We start from the raw sequence: 17,944 nt of genomic DNA on the forward strand, positions 1-17,944 counted from the left end.
TCTTGGCCAGACATTGGGACCATCTACAGTTCTTTCCAAAGTGCAGTTTCCGGGGTCCATGCCTGGAATGCTGAAGAAACGGGTCAAAAGTTCACCCAGGACATCAGTTTTAGAAGCTCCCTGGGAAATTCTAATAGGGAAGCAAGCTGAGAGCCACTGGGCGAGCCCAGTCTTCTTATTTTACCCTGATATGGTGGGGTCCTCAGAAAACACTGGCTCTCATCGTTGCCCAGACTCTTACGTGTTTCGTGATCTGGGCTATGTTAGGATCTCCCTGAGCTGCTGTTTCCCCATTTGTAAAGTGGAAATAATAACAGCTGTGGGGACTGGGCAAGAATAGGTGAAATGAGAAAGTAAAGCAGCTGGGGTAGAGTGAGGGATGTGGTAGACATCAGCATCTCTTGGTGACTAACTGCCACTGCTAATGATGATGGTAATGACGGTGATGGTGGTGGTTATGACAGTGGTGATAATGATGGAGCACTCACTTCAGGAAATTGTATGTTCGAAGTTTCATTGTAGTCCACAATCCTGGTTGTTGGCTAGGAGCAGGAAGAGAAGCCCCCAATTCCTTGACTCTTTGCAAAGGCAATTATAATCCTAGAGAATTGACATATGGTAGAAGTCTGTTGAATTGAACCAAATAGCCAAATGCAATGTTCTCTTCAAAGCTGAAGCCTAGTATTTATGTGATTTTAAACACATTAAGGTAATTTACTGAATTGGATGTCTTTGTCATTTCATGATTGCTGAACAGATTATTTTACTGTACAATACCTTGCATTTTATGCCAAACTAAACAAAGACAGTATTGTCTCTCTTTTTGAAAGTGTTCAAGAAATGTTGCCTACTTTTGTTAGTATTTAATTTTATTTTTAGCCACTTGCCACAGGTGGATAAATTAATGTTTTATTCATTTTCTTCTTAGTGGAGCGTAGCATATTACCCAGGTAAGGCACTAAAAACCACATTTTAGTTTTTAGCTCTTAGGAGATGACATGTAGGAGGGATATATGAGAATTCATTAATACTGCATATTAATATATAGTATAACATATATCTATTCTTTTTTTTTTTTTTTTTTTTTGAGACCGAGTCTTGCTCTGTCACCCAGGCTGGAGTGCAGTGGCCGGATCTCAGCTCACTGCAAGCTCCGCCTCCCGGGTTCACGCCATTCTCCTGCCTCAGCCTCCCGAGTAGCTGGGACTACAGGCGCCCGCCACCTCGCCCGGCTAGTTTTTTTGCATTTTTTTTTAGTAGAGACGGGGTTTCACCGTGTTAGCCAGGATGGTCTCGATCTCCTGACCTCGTGATCCGCCCGTCTCGGCCTCCCAAAGTGCTGGGATTACAGGCTTGAGCCACCGCGCCCGGCCGCATATATCTATTCTTTAACATATGAAAGATTTTTTACTTAATCCAATGCACCTCAAAGATATTTTTCTTTAACACTTTGCTTTATCTCTTCTTTGGAGGCATAATGACATCCATTAGATACTATTAATCACTGATCTAGAAAAATACATAGTCTTTGCAGACTATTTCTTTCTTAGTTTTGGGGACAGTAAGGGCAAAATAAACAAAGTTAATGGGTGCAGTGACCATATTCTTTTCAAATTTTAAATTGGAGCCAATGACCTGGCAAAAGAATGACATTTAGCTGGGTATGGTGGCTCACGCCTGTAATCCCAGCACTTTGGGAGGCTGAGGCGGGCAGATCACTTGAGGTCAGGAGATCGAGACCATCCTGGCCAACATGGTGAAACCCTGTCTCTACTGAAAATACAAAAATTAGCTGGACATGGTGGCACATGCCTGTAATCTCAGCTACTTGGGAGGCTGAGGCAGGAGAATTGCTTGAGCCAGGGAGTTGGAGGTTGCAGTGAGCTGAGATTGTGCAACTGCACTGCAGCCTGGTGACAGAGTGAGACTCTGTCTCAAAATAAAAATAATAATAATTTGAAAGTGACATTTGTGTGATTTGTGAAATTAATCATATGAATAGTTTTATAAAACTGAATTATAGTTATAAAAACTAAATTTACAGTTAACAATTTGCCTTCATTGCCTGCATATAATTGTAGAAACAGGAAATAGAACATGGAGCATATATATATATATATCTCTATGTTGTCACACGTGTTTATTCACCATAAAATTGATGGGTATTACATGCATACTGATTTGAATGTCTTTTTCTAATATTTTCTCATTCCTTTTAACAAATCTCTGGGTAATTAACTTGTATTACCACATGAAATTTTACATGCTTAATGGTCAGAAGTTATTATACTTTTGTGACACTCAAATTACCTTTGTTCACAGGATTTCCTGCTGGAGACCAATTTGCAGATTTTGTTTATATCTAGAGTATTAATATTCACACAGCATTTTCTCTGACCTGTACACATTTTTCTCCTTATTCCATTCAATTAGTAAATTCTCATTAAACTATGATTAATGACCTGGAGAGAGACCTTATGTACACATACCATATGTTCTCTAATTTATATTCAAACAAATAATTTTTTTCAACCTAATCCAAGAGAATTATGAAAAAAAATTAATAGACAGCATCAAAACCTCCCTTTGATAAATCTGCCTTTAATAGGACAGCTAAATAAAGCTCCTCTGTAAGATTGTTGCACCAAATCCACACTGCTCTAAGATGAACTTCATTTAAGTACAGGGTACAATTCCTTAGATGCAGATTTCAGTGCTTAATCTGGAAGTAGTGGGTTGGAATCTAGTGGCTGGACACACTGTGGAAAAATACAGACTTCCTTCTGTCTGTGGATCTTACAAAATTTTCATCAGCATGGCAGAAGAATTTTGAAATGTTAAAGAGTAAGCTTGTAGCAGTGGGAAAAGAAAAAAGACATAAATTAATTATTATTGAGTATGTATTGTGGGCCAACTATGCACAGTAGTGCTTAGTTCTTTGTGTGCATTACCTCATGTAATATTCATAATGTTACCTGTATTATTTCAAGATTATAAACCAGTCTAGGAAGCATGAGTGCAAAGATGAACATATGCGTTTCTATGATCCCCAAAATAATCAAAGAAATCATGTTTGAATCCTTACCAAAAAGGAAAACATTGATTATCCATACAGAATAACTCTCATATCAACTGAAAGATCTAAATTGTTGGGCTAATTTTGATCATTCCCCTTTTATAGTCATTGGGAACACATACTTCGTAACTATTCTAGGTCACTGTCTTTGTTTATTTGTTTTTATGTCTGCCCCAATAGTTCAGTAAATAATGAAGATAAGGAGACATGGCCTCTGTTTTCCTGTCCCTCACAGTTCAAGTGTGTGGCAGTTGGCGTATAGATAATTAGAATAATATATGAATAGAGGATCCAAACTTTATCTGATTCTTGACTCATACTCTGTTTTCATAGGTGAAGAGTATGAACTGAGTTGATTTCATTATATCATGGTGCAAACTAAGTCACTGTGATTTCCAAGTTACCAAGCAGGAAACACTTGCTGGATTTAATACAAGTATTTCTACTTGGAAATCTCAGCCCATGAGGCAGTGGCCAATGATTTTGGTATTAAGTATTTTCTTTCATTGTGTGTAATGTATATGAACTGTTGAAAAAAGAAAGTTGGCAAACACTATATAATTGTCACAGATCTGTTAGCATACTTCCTTGATTATTAACTTAGATCTGAAACTAAATTTAGAGCTTCAAAACTCAATGAAGTAAAATACATCTAACAGCTGAAAGAAAAATGAACTGCGAAATAGAGTAAGAGAGAAAAGCCTTCAGAGTTGATAATGCTTTAAGTGCTTATAAAGTTTATTTTAATTAATTAGCTGTAAATTTATCACAATTCAATATTGACACCACGGCCCTTCTAAATTTTACCTTAAAGTTCTTAAATTGAGAAATAATTTTAGTTCAGTCAACTCATGTTATTTTCACATTTTATATATGATTAATTACTAACAAACAACTTTATATGACATCTGCAATTCTAATTCAAACCTTGAAATTACAGTTTTTCTATCTAGTGTTTCCACTGTTTTCCTTTTGTTAATCTAAGAAAAGAACAGAATACAATACAAGAATTGTATTTAACTTGTAATGAAGTACTGATGCTTTGTCATCCACTAAATTTACAGTATCAGAAAGATTATTGTCACTATGAAACAATACAATGTGGTGCTGCACACATTCTCATCACAATTTTTTTTTTAATTGTGGTAAAATGCACATAATATAACATTTGCCGTCTTAACTCTTACGCATATTTTAATTGAACATTGTTTGGGGGAAATAACCAGGTGAGACAGTGGAGAATAATTTATGTTGAAATTGTAGTTTATCCTAGGATTACTAAGATATTCCTTGCTGAAGTTATGTTTTGAGTCTTCAGTGGAATTTCCAGTCATCATCAATCTGAGAATCATAGGCTAAAATTAATGAACTATCTGTCTTTTTGGAAAAGAGAGATATTCCTCCCACCAACCTCCCACCTCCCACTAGAGACTTTGATAATGGTGGTTTTTTTGTTTGTTTGCTTGTTTGTGTGTTTGTTTTATAACATACCTCTGCTATTGGTGAAATACTCTCTAGTTAATAGCCCAAACCATTCACTGTCCCCTGCCTAGATAACCTCCTGTCTCCAGGGTATCTAGGTGCTACCAGACACCTATCTGACTAAAGGGTCATGCTTGTTTGACAGTGAGGAGCAGCCAGCAGCATGCTGGCAGGTTTGGCAGGTGTTACCTCGCGGTCGGGAACCATATTCAATCACTATTGAGAAGCAACAGCAACACATGGGCTGGTCTTATCAGGTGTTTTCCAGGTGTTGCCCAGGCATTATGAGGCAGTGGTAGGGATGACCTGGTGTTACACAGGTGTCACGATGGTACAGAGGCATATTTAGTCATCAGGGAGCAGCAGCAGGCAGCACACAGGCGAGTGTTCCCAGGTAGCCTTCAGGTGTAACCCAGGTGTTCCCAGTTGTTACCAGTAATGAGCCCTGGTTAGGGATCACTGTGGAGCATCAAACAGCATGCTGGCGTTGAGCTGCATGATGTTCCTATTCTCCCCCTGGACTTCTGTTCACCAAAGCCACCACATTTATTTCTTATATTCCTAACCCTGTTGTGACATCAGATAAACAGAAAGGGTCCTCCTTGTCCATCTTCCACTTCCAACGTTGAGCAACCATGGCAGCCCTTCACTGGATGGCCTTGCATTGGTTCAAGTAGCCTGAATGGTTGTAGCGAACAGAGCTTGATATGTACAAGAGTTCAAACATGTGCGTACTTGTTTTATGCCCATGGAGCAGTTCAAGGCAGCTGTTCCGGCAGGGTGCTGTCCTTCTCCATATGGGCAGACAGCATTCTGGCATCGCTCCTCCTGTGGCCCCATCATTCCCTACAGCTGTGGTGCTACCCATATCCAGCTAATAAAGAACATGAGGGCACCATCCCCCACCATCTGCAAGCCTCGGTCCACAGTGGCACAGAACTTTGCTGATTACATTCCATTCACAACAACATAGCCACCCCTAGGTAAAAGGAAGACAGTGAAATTTAACCTGGCTGTGCACAGGCATTCCAGGTGAAAATGCATTTTGATAAGAGAAAATGTCACTTTGATAGGAGAAAAGAAAACAAATACATCTATTTTGTTAAACATTCAAGCAGACGTCATGTGTCTTTAATGGAATAGTAGTTATCATGGAAACCATCTCCCATAAGGATAAAAGGAGGCTTGGTGTAAAAGTTAGGGTTATGGTGATCATCTTTTCAGCCATCTTCTATAAAGCAAAAAGAGGGTTAGGGATAGGGCTGGGTGGAGGGCTGGGGCTGGTGGGGCTGTCTTGGCCATTCTCTTCCATAGGAAAAAGGAGGGCAAGAGCACAGAGAGCATCCTTCCCTTTCTTTCCCTGGGTGGGACAGCTTTTAGAAGTCTCAGCAACTCCTCTGTTCAGTGGCAGAAAAAAGCCATTATCTTCCGATTGCAGCTCTTGTCTTAGGGATGACCGAGTGCTGTCCTGAACCATTTTTTCCTAAGGAAAAATAGGCATTTGATAAATGGCTCTTTCACATTACTCAGGCTTTTTCAATAATGCATTCCTCTAATAAGTCCAGGGCTTCCTATTCTCACTAATGGTTGATTGATTCTGGGCTCAACCAAAATGTCCTCAGCAAGATGCTGTTCAGACCCCAACTATGTCACAGATAACATAGGTGTGGGCTGATTTTTAAAGAAGATTCACATTCTTCTACTGCACAACTCATTGACAATTCCATGTTAATCATAAAGGCTGGAAATTATTGAAATATGTTCAATTAGCAGGCTTAGACAACTGTGCTATATAATTCCAACAAATATGCTATCATTGTGAGAATTGCAAAGTTTTTTAGAGCTCCTGCTATTTTGATGAGTATTTATGATACATGAAAAAGTAGCCAGGTACAACGGCTCATGCCTGCAATCCCAGTGCTTTGGGAGGCTAAGGGTGGGAGGATTGCTTGAGGCCAGGACTTAATACCACCCTGGGCAACATAGCAAGACCTCATCTCTACAAAAAATAAAAATTAGCCAGGGATGGTGGTGTGTGTCTATAGTTCTAGTTACTTGGGAGGCAGAGGCAGGAGGATTGCCTGAGTTTGGGAGTTCAAGGCTGCAGTGAACTATGATTGCACCATTGTACTTCAGCCTGGGTGACGAAGTGAGACCTTAACTGTAAAAAAAGAAGAAAAAAAAAGAGAGAGAGAAAGAAAAAAATTAAAGAGAGTGATGTGCTATACATGTAATGTATACAATCCAAAGAGGGCCCTCAAATTGTACTGAACAGGTTTGGTGACTATTTATAGTCAGTTTTTTTGACAAACATCTTTGACCAAGGTAGAATATATGATCTGTGGACGTGGGCGCATATACTTGGTGTGTGTCTGTTGCATGCAATATAAAATCATCACTTATGGATTATGTTCCTTTGAGAAATCAGCACAAAATGTGTCACTTTGGTAGGAGAAAAGAAAACAAATATATGCATTTTGTCAAATATTCAAGCAAAAGTTTGACAGGGAAAAAATGTGGAACTTCCTTTCAGATGTCTTGGAAATCAGACTTCGTGTGTCTTTAATGGAATATTTTTTAAAATTCTTCTTTGTCTTAGCCTCTCTTCCCCAAGAAGAGCTACGAATGCTTGACCAGCTGTGAGTTCCTCAAATACATCCTGTTGGTAAAGCAGGGGGACTGCCCGGCTCCTGAGAAAGCCAGTGGATTTGCGGCCGCCTGTGTTGAAAGCTGCGAAGTTGACAATGAGTGCTCTGGGGTGAAGAAATGTTGTTCAAATGGGTGTGGACACACCTGCCAAGTACCCAAGACTCTGTACAAAGGTAAGGGGCAGCACTAGGGGTGTGAAGAGACATGCAGTGTCACATGTATCTGTGCCTAGGGAAGGGTGTCCATCGTAAGCGTGAAAAGTCTAAAAAACAAAATCTTAAGAAAATTTATTTTATACCACATACAGACATCTTAACATATTCACAGACCCATAGAGATCAACCATATTAACTCGACTTGGGGCAGAGCAAGTCATTCATATTAATTCTTTTTCATTTGACAGATGTGATGGACAGCAACAATTCAGGAAGGTTTTTGTCTTTTTCTCCAGTCAGACTGATTCAAGTAAGCTCTACTAGGTACACTAGAATAAATCGAAATATGTAATGAAATAATTCTACAACTCAGCATTACGTAGAATTGGTGGGAACCCTGGGCTTGTTTTCCTGCAACTGGATGGTCCCATCTGGGGGTGACAGGAGACAGTGACAGATCATCAGGCATTGGGTTCTCATAAAGAGCCTGCAACCTAGATCCCTCACATGTGCAGTTCACAACAGGGTTTACGCTCCTCTGAGAATCTAAAGCTGCTGATGATCTGACAGGAGGTTTGGGTGGTAATGTGAGTGATGAGGAGTGGCTGTAAATAGAGATGAAGCTTTGTCCACCCACCTACCACTTATCTCCTGCTGTGTGACCCAGTTCCTAACAGGCCACAGCCTGCTACCAGTCAGTGGCCCGGGAGCTGGGGACCCCTAATATAGAGTCAGTCAGCAGGCAGTATTCATTAAAGTACAGAGAGTAACAGATGTCTTTCTCTCTGTGTGTCTTTCACACACACATGCCAAATCCATATTGTTTCTAAATACTGGTACTTAAAAAAAATGTGTATAAAGCAGTATTCACCATCAATGCCAGTTTTGATTTGTGTGCTGGCTGCCTGTTTTTGGAAGTCCATGTTACTCTAACACTCATAACAATTCACATCTCCCAGAAGTTAGGTGTCTGTCCCATCTTCCTTTAGCTCCCACTTGGGAATACTTTCCTCTGAAATCTATGTAATTCAACCATTTATTTTCTTTATCGTTGGAAACACACCATAAGTACTATGTCTTACATTCAAAATAATCGCTGCTTTTCTCTTCTTACCAAGTGATGTTTCTTTAATAGTTTTAAGGTTTTATTGTGTTCATGCCTCTTATTTTAAACTACAGCAAGTCACTATTGCGAAATTTAAAACCATCTAATTTTTAAAGCCTCTGTTAATATGAAATTTTATCTGTCATTAAAGATAATATGCTATGTATGAGTAGCATTCACCATAAAAATAGGATGCTTTTGGAATGGTCTTTTTAAACCCTTTTGTAAAACCTATAGTGTTTTAAAGAGATAATATAAATTAAAATATGCACTTTTATAAAAGGACTGAAGAGTTACTATGAATTTCAAATATGCCTGTTTCACTAGAGAATAAGCGGAATATTGTAGAAAGGGCCAGAATAAATGACTAATGATGCAGAGATACTTTCAATGTAAAACTACATTTAACGAAACCAGATGAACTTTTGTTAAAGTACTGAAGTCACTCTTCTACTACAAATTAGCTCTTAACTTAGATTTTTGTGGAGAGAGACAGAATCAATGGGAATCAACTACAAATAGAATAAACAGACTCTGTTGACCTGACAATGACTTTTGCGTAACGAAGGCAGTCTAGTTAATAGATTGTTATTTTGCAAAAAAAGACATATATGCAGGTAGATATTTTTTCTTGCTTTCTTCAGTAGTCCCTCAAGGAAGGCTGTCTTCATGTCCTGGGAGCTTTGACAGTGCCTCTGAATATGTTAGTGTGTGTAAAAGGAGGGCAAATAGAGCCTGTAGCAACTCCTTCACCATCTTAGCTAATGAGCCATTTGAAGCCCCTTTTGGCATTCCCAACCTGGAGTCCAGCTGCTTCTTCACTCTCAGAAGAGGAGAGGGGAACTGATATACACAAGCCCCAGGGAAACAGTCCGTTCCAACCCATCCCTTGACTTTGCGAGGAGAAAACCATGTGCCCAGTCAGCGCACAAACCAACCTGCAATCTTAGGATACTCATAATCACTGTCTTTCCTACCTCCAAGATGCCTTCTTATTGCCCCAAACAAACTAATGTGAAATAAGATTGCCTCCCTCTCTCTGTCTCTGCTAGGTCTGTGTAATTGTTTTCCTTAATAAGAGTGGGAGTCATGGTGGGTTGAGATTAACTAGTCCTTGGCTCTCCGTTCACAGCTGCTGAAACTGAGGTTGCAGCCTATGCCTAAGTGATTTGGTAGTAGGTAGCAGAAATAGATCTAATATCTGCTCCCACCTGGGCTAGCTCGCCTGTCATTTTTGTTTTGAATGTATGGAGCCCTAATGGAAACACTCACTGGGCATCATTGTGTTATTATATAATAGGCTAACTAAGGCCTGGCACAGTGGCTCACCCCTTCAGTCCCAGCACTTTGGGAGGCTGAGGCAGGAGTTCAAGAGTAGCCTGGGCAAGATGGCAAGATATCCCCATCTCTACAAACATAATAAAATTAGCTAGGCATGGTGGCACGTGCCTGTAGTCATAGCTGCTCGGGAGGCTGAGGTGGGAGGATCATTTGAGCACAGGAATTCGAGGTTACAATGAGCCATGATCATGTCACTGCACTCCAGTCTGGGCAACAGAGTGAGACCCTGTCCCAAAATGTATCTAAATCCATTATCTACCTACCTGTCTATCTAATAGGCCAAGTAAAAGATTTGTCAATATAGAATATTTTTAATCTAACAAAATCACTACTTTATGAATCATTTTAGACTAATTAATAACATGGGATTGTTACATTGTAGGGTTGAAGCATATAAAACTAGATACAGTGTGTGCTGTATAGAGAACCAAATTCTATGGGATAAATATTGAAAACCTGAAGTTCCTCATTCATTCATTATTTATGTATTAAAGTGTTGCATACTGCTGTTTGGAAATCCAAAATAACATTTTCTTAACATTTTCCCCAGTTTACCTTTACAAGGGGCTGCTGTCACTTGATTGGAGAAGCATTGACACATTTCAGTTAAATACACATTTATGGAGTGCCTACTATTTTCTGTCATCTATAATGGGCATTGGGGTACAAGGATCCATGTGACACTAACCCCCGACATGGTCCAGTAGGTTATTACTGAGATTGTCATGCTCACAATACTCTTTAAGTGGGCAAATTGTTTTTCTAACCTTTAAGTAAATGGACATTTACCAACCTCTGTATATGTTTCATTTTATTACTTATTGAATTAATTTTTAAAAATATTTTAAAATTATAAAAACCCATACATACATACTTTCTGTTTGGTCTGTTGTGTTTGTGGAAGGGAAGATAGAAAGTACTGATTTTATAGCTTCAAGAGCTTTTTATACTGGTCACTTGAGTTTTTAAAAGCGATGGGTGTCTTGAAAATATGATCAATAAAATTCCCTATTATATTTGAGCACTGCATTTGGGCTATGCTGTAAAAACTGCACTTAACTGATGCCTGGAAGTAAGTTAACCTTCATAGACTATAGTTTAAAACAAACAGCAGAGATCCTTTCTTTTACTTTTTAAATAAAATTATTAGCATCAAAATAGAAGGCTTGGAAATAGTAACATGATTGGAGATGCCTGCTGGTGCTAGTTCTATGAAATGCAATTCTTCATAGAGCTGTAGAAACTTTAAAAGGCTTATCTTCTACAGGTAGAACACAAATGAGTGCATTTGGGGGCACTTCCTTTTTCCTTTCTATAGTACGTCTATTTTATGGCTTGGTGAGACAATCTTTCCTCCAGAGAGTGATACATTTTACTGTTTTGTTGCCAAATCCCACTGCCTCTCTTGGCTTCCAACTGTAGCAAAAATGGTTTGGGCAGGGAGAAAGAAAAGTTAAAAAATTTTACAAACCTAAAGATTCAGACTAATTTGTGACCTATAGTTTCCCTTTGCCGTGGATAAACCAAGAATTCATTGTACGTCAATCGGTTTCTTTTCAAAAAGACCCGAACACAGAGTTGATTTAGTATTTCCACAAATAATTAATATATAAAATATTTAAACTTCAGACCTCTGGAAATAGATTTCTACAACTTCTCACAAATACATTTTCAACATTTTGCATCCAGTAGCCAGCCCAATGCCTTAATGTGATGTAAATACACATTCTAGAGTTCTAATTACCTTTATGAGAGATATCAAGTAGTGATTAAATCACTAGAACAATACATCTTGCTACATTTTTATGTCATTTAGATACACGATAAAAATTAATAGTAATAATAAAATCTCACAATGAGTATGCAATTGTAGATTGCTTATCCTAATTGATTTTTCTATCCATAGATTTTCAACATTTTTAAAAAGCATTGGGTTTTTGTTCTTTTGATTTCAGCAGACTATTTCTTGCATTTTAAAGAAAAAAAGTGTATGTCACATATTGCAGGGTGCCATATGATAATGTTTGCTAATTTTTCAACAGAATCATTTAGATTTCAGATGACTAATTTGTTCAAAAATAATTTTAAAGAGAAAAATGCTAATCATTTACATAATAGAAAACACATTGAGAAGAGATCCAGTCTACACATCTGGTTATGCAGTTGGGATGCTGGTTCAGCCAGTGAGGACTGTGCGCACAGGCAGTGAGGGCTGGAGGTCTTGAGCGGGGCTGAGCCCCATCTGCACACAATTACAGTAGAGTGCTGGAGTTACTTCCAATCAAAGGAGCCAACTGACTTTAATGGAAAGCAGATGGACCATTTCTTAACATGCAAATTGCAGGGTCATGCTTCATCATAATTAAAGAGATTTTTAAATGAAGAAATTTGAACTGACATCGCCCTGATGCTCATTACATTTGATTAAGGCTGTTGGTCCTTGAATGCTACTCAAGATTAAAACCTTACAGAGAGGGGACTGGGTTGCTTGGATTGGCTTCTGGTGAGTTCAGGTTACTTAGGAGGCTATTTACTGTAGCTGTAGTTACTCCAAAAGATTATACATTGGAAAGCCAAAGAAAAAGGTAGATTTAGAAGTCTCGGAGAATGCGCTCTATGAGTTTGAAGAATTAGTCATCATTTTTTTTACTATGCACCAAGGAATCAAGTAAATCATGAAATGTCCTCTGCGACTGCTCTCTCTTGCCTTATCCCCTTCGGTAGAACTATTTGTCTTGCATATGCAGGCCAGCCTTCAATGCAAGAATGATACTAAATGATCGCCTTGTTGAGATTGTTTTTTCATCACTCTGAACAAATTTTTGTGACTTTTTTCTTGACACAAAACATACAGAGCTGCTTCTATTAAAATCAATTAACTTTGGAATTTCTATCCCATCAGGAATTGGTCTTTTTTTTTTTTCTTTTTAATGGGAAAGTCCTATGGTCAATGTAATAAAAACGTTCTATCTTGTAAACATTTTGGCATTGCTTTATTTTCTGGTATTTACCTTTTTAAAAAACAGAGTGAATGTTCATGTGAGTAATAAACCCATGCTGGAAAAGAGATGTGAGTTGCTTGAAACAATGTATGATAAAGATGGCAGTACAGAATATCTATGATAAATCTTCACCCTGCCCTAGGTGACTTTCAAGCAGAGTAGGGATTACCATTGTTGCTATGGTTTGCAGAAATGTTGCCCTAGTCTCTTATTTCCACAGATACATTCTTGAGTGAAGAATAAGAAAGTGGGTTTGGCTATTCATTCAGCAAACATTGACTGTTCATTGAACATTTGCTATTGCAGAATGTTCTCTTCTGGGACATTGTGAGGTGCGGGAATGAAGGAGACATGGTTTTTGACCTCTGGGGGCTGTGGCTCAATGGGAAGACAGGCATCATTAAATGAGTTTGCTGCAGCAAGAGGCAGTTAAATGCATGTCTTGACAGTTACAGGCTCAACATTGAAGGGGGGCAAAATAATAAAGCCTTTATTTCCAATTGGGAGGTTTAGGGGAAGTGTCACAGAGGGATGGCATTTGGTCCGAGCCTGGAAGTATTCAAGGGTCTACAGTTAGAAAACAGAAGGCAAGACATTTCAGAGTGAAAAATAATAATAATAAAATAAACAGGCCATGGTATTATTAAGTACCTGGCAGTGTGTTTGTAGGAAAGCTGGGCTTAAAGATAATATCTGTGACAAAAACTAAAGATGTACCAGGAGATAGACTGACAAATAAATGGTAGCCAATTATGAAGAAGGATGCCTTGAGGGGGATGCCAATAAGTTTCCCTTCATTCTAGAGAAAATGGGATGCAATTAAAGAGTTTGGGAAGCTGAAGGAGAGAACTTCGCTTCTACTTTAGAAAAATAACCACAAAGTACCAATAAGGGGACATTAGAAAAAGAGATTGAGATTCAGGGAAATAGCTTGAAAGGTCGGAACAAGGAAGGGAGTAAAGTCAGGTGGCCATCATGGAGACAGAATGATTTGATAATTCTTGAAAATGTACTAAGCAGTAAGACAACTAAATGTTGTTAGCTGCAAGAACAAATCAAAAAGGTTCTAAGATCCCTTAGACATCCTAAAGAATAAAGTTGTCATAAAGGTAGATATCGCAGGAGAAGGGACATATCTAGGACAGAGAAATTCAGCAGGCAGGTGGAAAAGATGGTCTGCAGCTTAGCCAGGGATTAGAGATAGACTGGAAAAACATTTGCTTAGCAGCAATATGCTAATCATCCAAGTCAAGGTACCCCCATTGCTATGGTTATGCACTGAGATGAAAAGTTTATGATACAAGCTTGAAATAAATGCATGTCTGGCAGAACAGGAGTCAAAGACTGACTTGGTGAAGTTCCAGATCCACCAGGAAAGCTGAGCATCTTAGAATAAGAATGTCCAAGGGATTTGCATATCTATCAAAACCACCTCTTTTCTCTATCTCTCTATGTGGCCTTTTCTAATATGAAATGTAGAAGGAAGCAGATAATTCAGAGAGAAACCTGAGATCAGATTGTAGCCCCAGGCAACTAATTTAGTCTTCCTTAGACACAATTATCTCCTATTCAACATGTAGATAATTAACCCTTTACCCACTTCACAAACTCACAGTAAGGATTAGGTGAGACAAATTTATTGTAAACTAGAGGTCACTCCTCAGCCATGACCCACCAGTAATAAAGGAGACTGCAATAGGTACGGTCAACATTTTCTCCAGAAAGTAGTTTTTTTTAGATTAATGACTTTTGACCATATATAAATATGCTTTAAAAAATTATTCAATTCCATCCATCCAAATCTTTGATGACTTTAACATTTTCTTAAACAAGACTTACCATGAATTAAGATCAAAATGAAATAGGATTTGAAATTCAAGCATGTCAACATGCATCAAACCTTATTTGCATTTGGTGTTTGCACATTTTCCAGTTTCTTCTGTGTTTAAACTTACAAAATGCAAGAAGAAATAGAGCATTCTTAACTAGCTTTTGAAATGAGTTTTCAATGCTTTCAGCAAATTGTGGACAGAAAATGATATTAATGGTAATTGGTGTTCTTGGTGTTGATGGCATTCACCATCATGGAGCCATAGATTCTGTTTCCTTCAGTTAGTTTTGCATATTCTATTAGTATTACAAATTTCTTTACAAATTCCCTTTTTGAAATGCCTGCTATTTTGAACTGTGGTTCTTCAATATATCAGTTGCCAGACAACTTGCATGTACAGAAGGCGAGAAACAAATCAGAATGATTAACTACTTTAAAATGAAACACCTGTGAGAAACTTTTGAAGCAGCGCATTCACTCATGCCAAAACCAAACATAATAAAGTCATTATTTTCCAATGTTAAGCCATTAAGTCTATAGGGGAGTGCTTGAGCAATCGATTGGGGGAATCCAAAAGACTTGAACTTTGGAAATCACTCTTAGGAGATTTCACATGAAGAGATTTTGCTTTGCAGTGTTTTCCTTAAATGGAAAACTCCCTAAGAAAGAAGGAAGATCAAATCTGGAAACTGTGTTATAATGACCTTAGAACATGTCAGTAGACACAGAGCATGATAAAAAATGGGAAAATGACTTGAAACTCTTTATAATGATCTCCTAGTGTGAATTCCATGTTAACCTCAAGTGAAACAACCTTGTAACATGATTTATTCACAAGAATGCACATGAAATGATTGCTCTAGAGATTACTAGGGAATAAGCCACTTGTTCAGAATCAGGAATCAATTTAGACTGTCTTATTAAAAAAAAAAAAAAAAAAAAAAAAAAAAACAAGGCAAGTTAAAAGAAAAAGGAGCAAATAGCTGAACTGAGTGTCAGAAGACTTCAGATGTGAAACCCTGTATGGAGAGGCCACTTTTGTGAAAGGAAATCTCAGCTGTCATCAGTTCAGATTCATCTCTTCCATATTTGTTCTTCCTCAACTTTTACTTCAATTTGAGTCACACGCAGATTGTTTTAATTGATACGGTCCTATTTCAGGTGTCCCCCTGAAGCCCAGAAAAGAGTTACGATTTACAGAACTGCAGTCTGGACAGCTGGAGGTTAAGTGGTCCTCGAAATTCAATATTTCTATTGAGCCTGTGATCTACGTGGTACAAAGAAGATGGAATTACGGAATCCATCCTAGCGAAGATGATGCCACTCATTGGCAGACAGTGGCCCAGGTAAGAACCTCATATAGACTTTGATTTTCATCCTGGAGGTAGTGTCTGCTACATACATATGCACATACAATTAATTTACTATGCCTCAAAATAGCTTGACTACAGAAATTACTTACTCAGATATGAAATGAACATCATAGGGGTCTTCTAAAGAGAGGATGAGGTTCATAGATACAAACAAATGTGCTCAGAAACTGGACCATTGGCTTAATTTGTTCAAATACACATGGAAGGGTGTTAATTTTTTATAACGTGATTATTCACATGTATTTTCTCCAAGAACTACATTTTCCTCGGCTAAACTCAAAGCCAACTAGAGTAGGGGAAATGCAACATTATGAGGACTAATTTGACATTCAACAATCTAAATGCCTTCTCTTCTGTTTCTCCTGCATTTACACCTTTATTCCACCCACAGACTTTAGGAGCATGGGATAAGATTTGTATCACAAAATTACTTAGTGGGACATAGCCAGCAGCCCATAAATCTTCACTAAGTGCTTTCTTCTTTGTCTTAGTCAACTTAAAAACTGATACACCACCTGCATGGCAACACTCCCAGAGAGTGCTTCCTCCTCTTCTGTCTTGTTGATGAGAAAAGCAAAATATTTTCTTTCTTTTTAAGAGCTGTTAAATCCACTACCAGCTGCAACCACCCCCCCAACACAAAAAAAGACCCTACATGGATATAAAAAGTAACAGATTCTGAATGTGAATGTGAAACTGTTTCATGCCTTTAGACAACTAAAACGCCTTCTCCACATCTATGTCTATAGGAAAAAAATCTCACCTTATGTTGATTAGATCATTTTTTCCAAGGACTAGATTCCTATTTTTTTTTTCAGTAAATGTAAAATAAATGTCAATATTTAGGTGTTTGGAAGAAGAATATCTTCTGAATAGCAGTATCTCAAAGGGGTTAAGCACTAAAATAAAACAATGTAAAGACCCCAAAATAAATAAGAAGTTTGATGTAAAAATACAACATTAAATTAGAAAAAAAGAAAACAAAAAGCTGGGCAAATAAATTTAGTAATTCTATTCTATACCTATATTTTATATAAAAAAAAATTTGCTTCAGTAAAACATAAAGCTACTCAGAATACAGCCTGAAATTCCATTTGATTTACACGGCATGCTTTCATAAATCATGGCACAGATTCGTTTGTAATTTTTCCAAATTACGTAAAGATTTATGAAAGTAACTGACAATAAGATCATCTCTTTTATCTCCAAAAGATTTTTGGAAAGTGAAAAGCTATTTTATTATTGCTGTTGGTATTATTCTTTCCTGTTAATGCTACATGTAATACTTCCTTCTCTGCTAAATGCTGTGGATACCACGCTGACTTTAAGCTTTTTAAATTCACAGCTGAAACTCTAAATGACAAAGGTGAAAGTGTTTAATCAAAGTCTGCCAAATCAGGTAGAAAGCCACATGTAAGAGTTCATATTCTTCCTTTGATCTCAGAAATGTTCAGCTTCTTTTAGATATTGATGTAAACATGACAGTCATTTTCACATTAAGTTATTTTAAGCTGAGGTTATTATAACCTCAGTTATTATAAACTGAAGTTTGGGAGTGTTCAAATCCAATCCTGTTTCCTTAGTTTCATCCACAGATCCAAGTTGAGTTTGGCACCTGATATAGATGAGGGCATAGACCGTAGATGGTTATTTCTTGGAATTCAGGGCAAAGGTTTTCCGATCTACCAATAGAAACAAAACACAGAGCATTGTTGAAAGCAGATATGTAGTATGAAGACTGTCAAAGTTATTTGACATCTTAAAATTGTAGCACTAGAGACAACAAAACCTTCTGGTCTTCCCCAGTGTCTGTTTTTTTCCTTTTGGGCATTTTATTGAACAAATATATGCTAACACATCTCGCCCTGTTAGATCAGGAGTGGTTCTTCGTAGATGTTATGTGATTTACTCCAGAGATTTTTAAACAGTG

General features: G+C 37.8%; 1 protein-coding gene across 1 annotated transcript in view; it reads left to right on the forward strand.

Annotated features, from left to right (window-relative positions):
* ANOS1 (anosmin 1) overlaps positions 1-17,944 on the forward strand; it is a 209,183-nt gene that overhangs the window by 134,194 nt on the left and 57,045 nt on the right. Inside the window, exons 4-5 of the mRNA XM_003917382.5 lie at positions 7,158-7,380; positions 15,803-15,987. Coding sequence (XP_003917431.1) covers positions 7,158-7,380; positions 15,803-15,987 — 408 coding nt within the window. The remainder of the gene's footprint in view (positions 1-7,157; positions 7,381-15,802; positions 15,988-17,944) is intronic.

Source organism: Papio anubis, chromosome X (assembly GCF_008728515.1).
Source record: "Papio anubis isolate 15944 chromosome X, Panubis1.0, whole genome shotgun sequence".
NCBI classification, from domain to species: domain Eukaryota; kingdom Metazoa; phylum Chordata; class Mammalia; order Primates; family Cercopithecidae; genus Papio; species Papio anubis.